We start from the raw sequence: 6,093 nt of genomic DNA, 5'->3' as shown, positions 1-6,093 counted from the left end.
ATGTATGCTTGATCTATGGAAGTTTTCAACAAATGAAATCAAATGTGATTGCATTCAGATTTTAAATCCACTAAATCTGTTTAGAGAAAGGAACTAGGTTCAGGATATTCTTAGGTGGCCCGAGCTTAATGAATCCGTGTACATGGAAGAGGTGCATACATTCGCAAATGGTTTATGTTTTGTTATATTTCCCACTGATTATGTTGGAATATAATTGTCTAAATTTGAGTGAATGATTAATATTATAAATTGCATATATGTATGTCATTGATATAGGCCCTCCGTTAGAAGCGAGCAGCTCGCAAGAAGTGAACGGCGGGCCAGAAACACGGTCTAAGTTCGGGTCATCTTAGACTTGGTAGAGATCAGAAGTAACTAAACGATTCCAGCAGCTAATATCAAATTGAATCTTAACAAAAATAAACACATAATTATACAACACTTGATCGAGTTGATCAAGCCAAATCTGTTTTGCCATATTTTGCCATAATATTCCTTGTTTTTAATTTTGATTTCCTTATAAAATAAAAAAAGATATATTTAATATTATCTCTCCCTCTGCTTCTCCCAAATGGATGAAAAATATATTTTTTGTTTCTGGTAGACCAAGCCTGACCAATTATCGTAGATTGTGCTCGGATTTCGTAAATCCCTGCATTTCATAGGATAAGTCATGTATTGCCATCAGAACTCCCGACACATTTGTAGCTTATTTTGACTAGTTCATGATGCATACAGAATTATCTCATTTATTAATTTATATATACATATTTAATTTCAAGAGAATTTCGTACGCTTTCCGCGAAATAAAACGTATAACAAGAAAAATGAAATACTGCGTACTCAAAGCGCAATTGAAGTTCAACAAGATGAAAATTCAATTCAAATAAGTAATTTTAATATGAAGTACATTTTAATGGATTCATATGTATGTGTGCGTGTGTGTGTGTGTGTCTATAATGGTGAAAAGCAAGCTTATTAAAATAATTGGAAATATGTCGCATTAAATTCAACAATTGAACTGTCCCAATTATATATATACACAAAAAAGTCACAAAGGTATTTGCCAATAAAAGCTGCTAAATAAATTAAATACAAACGCGGTAAATTGGTTGACAGGCTTAAGTAATAATTGACATGCCATTCAAATGGAATTCAAATAATCCAACAATGTTAATTATCAAATTCGTTTACTATGTGTCTAGAAAATAGTTTACATTGCTTATACTGCATATATATGTATATGTATATCATAAATGTATGCATATGTTTGCTTCAAATGGGGAAGGCAATGTGATTAATGAAAAGGGAGCGAGAGAGTGAGAGAGCGAGCGAGAGAGAGCTATATAATAGAAAAACAGTTCACGGTTACGATAAATGTTGTCAGTAATTAAAACTAAAACTAATATTCAAAGTGTGCACATTTGTTGCAAGTTCCAATATATTTAGGTTCCTAAAAACCGAACCAAAAAACAGCTTAAACATTTCAAGCAACAGTGTGCTGTTAACAAAACAAAAGTAAATGTAGTCCAGCTAGTTGTAAAATTACAAACAAAAAAAAAAAAAAAAACAATAAATGTACAAGCAATTTGTAATTGCAAAGATCCATAATATGCTGTTAAATGCAATTACAATTCAAATCATATTATTACCAGCAAGCACAACCTGGCATTCAAATGAAACTCCGGCTGATATTCCACACCTGAGTATTAATTCCAACACGAATTTCATTTAGTCCAACCGTATACTCTATCAAAATTGAGATAAAGTATCCAATTTGATGGCACTTTATGTTAAACCCTTGCAGTTTGTTGTTACAGGAGTATGTTGTATACAAAATAAATAATACAATAAAATATATATATATATTTATCGATCTGTAATGCTGCTATATATTTATAAGCGATTCTTCTTCTTGCTTGTCAAAAGATACTTTTGTTTCCAATTAACTGTAATTAATGCTAGTATTATTTACATCAAATCAAAATGGTTATGACATTGAATTTGTTTCATTTCAGAAATTTATATAGTTGAATTGTCCAAAAGTTAAAAAGTATATTTTTGCCTCTATATAGCTATATGTATTTGCCTCTTGTTAGCCCTTCTGGCTAATTCTAATAAGCCCATAATCGAAAACCTTTCAACTTGAAATATAGTACATAACTATGCATAGATTCATATATATTTCGGGTATTACTACTATAACAAATGCTCACAAAAAATATATATAATTAATGTAGGTTAAATCTGCAAGGGTATTTCAAATTCGACAGACGAAAAACATTTCATTCAGACGTATTTTATCCCTTCGAGCCATCAAATAAATTCAAAATTATTTTCTAAGCAAATGTGAAATTGTTTTACTAAAATTAAAACATATATATATATATAAATTTATAATTAATGTCAAGCAAATGTAAAATGTATTCATTAATATACTAAATAATTATTATGTGTTTTTTAAAACTAAGCATGTAAATTATATTTCAATTGACTAATGCATAAGTGTTTTTTGTTCTCTAGGTTTTTGTCATTGTTTATTACTGCGAATTTGTTTATTTGGCTTCGGCATTGCCGAACTAAAATTTAGCCTAAGTGAACTAAAAAATGTTAAAAAAAAAAAAAAAAACAAAAAAGGAGTAGAAGAAGAAGTAAGCAACTTGTGGATTTCGTGTGTAATTTGCATATATTTTATATTTGTAAATGTTATCTACTGCATTCCTAGCACAGTTGTGGAATTGAACAATATTTGAATTGAAACTTTTGCAAGCCAACAATACAAACCAACAAATACAAATTGAAATATTGTAGAGCTAAGCAAAAACCTAACCAAAACACAAAACAAAAAAAAAAAACAACTCTAAATTATTAGCAACTAAAAGAATTGATTGTAAACATTTTAAATATATACAATTTTTTTTTTTTTTTGAATCAGCAACTCATTTAGATGTTTGTATGAACGTATTTATAGGGTATTCAGCAGTTGCATAAATGCAAGCATATTAAACAATTACATACAAAAATTGGCATGCAATTTTGAAAGCAAAAAACAAAAAACAAAAACAGCAGAACACAAAAGAGAAGTAAATTATTGTATTTAAATATGAATGTTTGTACCATAAATTTGATTCTTGTGTTAATAAAACGTATACTATATGTACAAATTGCGTCTAAATGGACTTGAATTCGTTTCACTTTTTGGCATTCGGCAGACACTGTCTCTTTTGCATGGCCACATCCTGATTAGCTGTCTGACCGTGCGAGCTGACAAGCTATATTTACCTGGAAAATTTGTGCAGCTGTCAAAAATTGTTGGAAACGCAACATTGTTGTTTACTATCTGATCGTCATTAAAGTTATTTTCAAAGTCAAATTCATTGGAAACGTGTTTCACAGTTCTCGGTAAATCCATCTACATGACTGCATCTCCATCTATATTTTGCCAGATCGCACTCATAGCGTGTTTTCAAAAAACAACAACTTATCCAACCGAATACCGAAACTCGGCGATTTTGATAGTCGCACACACATGGCAAATATGTGGAACAAGGTTGTGAAAACTCATTTTGTTAGTTTTCCTATTCGCTGTATACGCATTTTCAAGAAAATATATCAAAAGTCATTGCAGCCTTATTCGGCACTTTTCCGGAATTTGCAGAGGCCACATTTGTTTTTAGTCGTCAACAAAAACATGAGAACTATGTGATTTGGCTTTTGGGAAAGTTATACCCACGGCTAAAATGGTTGACTGCAATATTTTTGTTTCTGGTCCAATTAAATTAATTAATTATATTCATTTAGAGGCGATATCCATGCTTATTTTAAATGTAGGTTTGAGATAATTTCGAGAAGTTACGCTTTTCCAATGGTTGAGAAATGGGAACGCGATGTCTACGATTAAATAAAATAACTAGGCCCCTCCAGCTAATACCCGCCAGTTAAAAATAAATACTTTAATATTTAGAATAGTAATATTATTTAAAAAAAAAAATTATTATAACCAAAATCACAAGGCTTTCACTTGTGCAATCAGTTTGCAACCCTTAGATCTTTTAGTTTTGTCAACTTCTTCTCTTACTAACTATCTTACTCGAGTGCAATAAAGCGACATAAAAGCTATATCTAAGAAACTTGGTATATATCTGATATATATGTATATAGGAATATATATCAGCGAAGGCTTTGTGTAGCTTAAATCAGACTATAAAGTCGTGTATTCAATCATTGTCACACTGAAAACAACAACTTCTCCATGTTTTTCTCAGTATTGCATGTTAAAAGCTTTAAGAAATGAAATATACGTATTTCACCTCTTCAAATTTCACTGGCACTCTCACAAAACAAAAGACAAAACTCAACTGCTTGAGCAACCGATAGACGGTGCCTCGCAATTTCGGGTGCACCATCTTGAAGAAATCCCAATGCGGCACTGAGCCGGGACCAGGGACAACACCAATTGGCAAACAGAACTCCACTCGACATTCGACCTGCGCAGATTTTAGCCATGTAAATTGGCAATACGTGTAAACAGGTCCATTATTTAGCTAAGCAATTGCGTTTCTGTGGGCAGCCGCCCCACTTGACTCCACCGCAGCTGAACTGTGGCACAACAACTATGACTATGCAAGCAAAAACTTACCCTTTATAGAAGGTATAGCAAAACTTTTAGAAAGCTAGGGCTAATGCATGTCGAAGAGTAGAATCACTTGCAAATTTGCGTTATAATTCAATATTCTATATTTTATAAGTCCTCTTCAATCCCCCCTTCAATCAGTTTGCATAGAAACCACCTTCTTACTCAGTTTTTGTTGTAAGGAACAACAATCGTGTATTTCATCGCATAAACTTAATAGTTTTTAATTTGAAATTTAAGTACACTCTGACTTTCTTACTCTCCCAATACAATAATAGTTACTGGACACTAGAGCCTTAAACCAATATCGAACATAGTCAATTTTATATTTTCATAAAATACAACTCCTTTAAAAAGCAACAAAATATATGAGATTCCAACATGGCTCAGGTAAGTGTGAATGGGTCTCCCTGGTAAACAAACTTGATGTCTTCTGTGTCTCATGTGCTGTGCCAGCGACCAAAGTTCAAGGTGCCCAACTACGGCATGGGGCGCAGGTCCTCGGTTATAGCCGTGCTACAAAAACTTAAACCATGCATCTATGAAAAGTACGCTTCTTTTTTGGATGACAAAAAGGACGACGAGAATTCGAAGGAGGCGGAAAAGTTCACTCTAACCGGAAACGCAGCCAAGACGCAGAAGCAGCAGCCGGAGACAAGCCCCAAACTGATGACGGCCAAGTTTGACCCAGCTAAAAGCATTTGGCAGAGTCGAGTAAAACAAGGTTCACCGCAACGTCTGCCGACTATACCCGAGGTTAAGGAGGTCCCCAAAGAGTTCAACGAAACTTCCAACCAGGTAAATATTGACCCGCCTCTCAAGGTAACAGTTAACCTCTCACCAAGCTGCCCAAGAAAAAGAAATCTATATTCACGGATGAAGAGCTGAAGCTTCTTTTACCGATAAGCCGCTATATAGACGACAAGCTGCGGCATCTTGGGGGTGCCATAAAGTCCGACGGGATTTGCGAAAATGTAATTGTTATCGAGAAACAGAACATAAGACCACAATTTGTGGTAGCCTTGCCCGAGCCGCGGTTCGCTTGGCGCATTGAAATCGATCTGGTTACCAATCCCACGGCCATTTATCTCATAAGCTCCGGCATCTTTTGGAAGGAAACAATGCAGCATGCCAATCCCAATAGCGTTATGATGAGAGCCATCGAGCAGACGCTCTACCCCATGGACGATAATCGCAATGACAGGAAACTAAGCAATGCCTGCGAAGGCATTTTGAATACCGTGACTTCCTATTTGACTGATATTCAAACGTTCTGGAAACGCGATACGAACCAATTCATGAAAATTGTTGTTACTTATTTCGTTATACTTTGTTTAGTTGGATTTCTGTTTACCATATATATTTAGGTAAACATCGCGAAATTACCTTTTTTTGTCAAGAAATTATTTTGTTTATTATGTTATAAGTTATTATAAGTATTTAGAATCGGAAAAACATAT

General features: G+C 33.7%; 1 protein-coding gene across 4 annotated transcripts; it reads left to right on the top strand.

The window, feature by feature from the left end:
* Nucleotides 1-4,921: 4,921 nt before the first annotated feature.
* Nucleotides 4,922-6,076, top strand: LOC115768355. Of its 4 annotated transcripts, none has more exons than XM_030712923.1 (3): nt 4,922-5,023; nt 5,210-5,431; nt 5,479-6,076. In XM_030712923.1, exons 1-3 carry the CDS (start codon nt 5,015-5,017, stop codon nt 5,998-6,000), a joined length of 753 nt encoding a protein of 250 aa, XP_030568783.1. In that variant the 5' UTR covers nt 4,922-5,014; the 3' UTR covers nt 6,001-6,076. The 4 variants fall into 4 exon arrangements, with proteins under 4 accessions (XP_030568783.1, XP_030568782.1, XP_030568781.1 ...); XM_030712922.1 differs by having other exon boundaries at nt 5,090-5,431; nt 5,494-6,076; XM_030712921.1 differs by having other exon boundaries at nt 5,090-5,431; nt 5,488-6,076.
* Nucleotides 6,077-6,093: the final 17 nt, after the last annotated feature.

Source organism: Drosophila novamexicana, unplaced genomic scaffold (assembly GCF_003285875.2).
Source record: "Drosophila novamexicana strain 15010-1031.04,08,12 unplaced genomic scaffold, DnovRS2.1 tig00001753-arrow-arrow-pilon, whole genome shotgun sequence".
Taxonomy (NCBI): Eukaryota; Metazoa; Arthropoda; class Insecta; order Diptera; family Drosophilidae; genus Drosophila; species Drosophila novamexicana.
The sequence above is the reverse complement of the archived record's forward strand: the minus strand, read 5'-3'. Positions and strand labels throughout refer to the sequence as shown.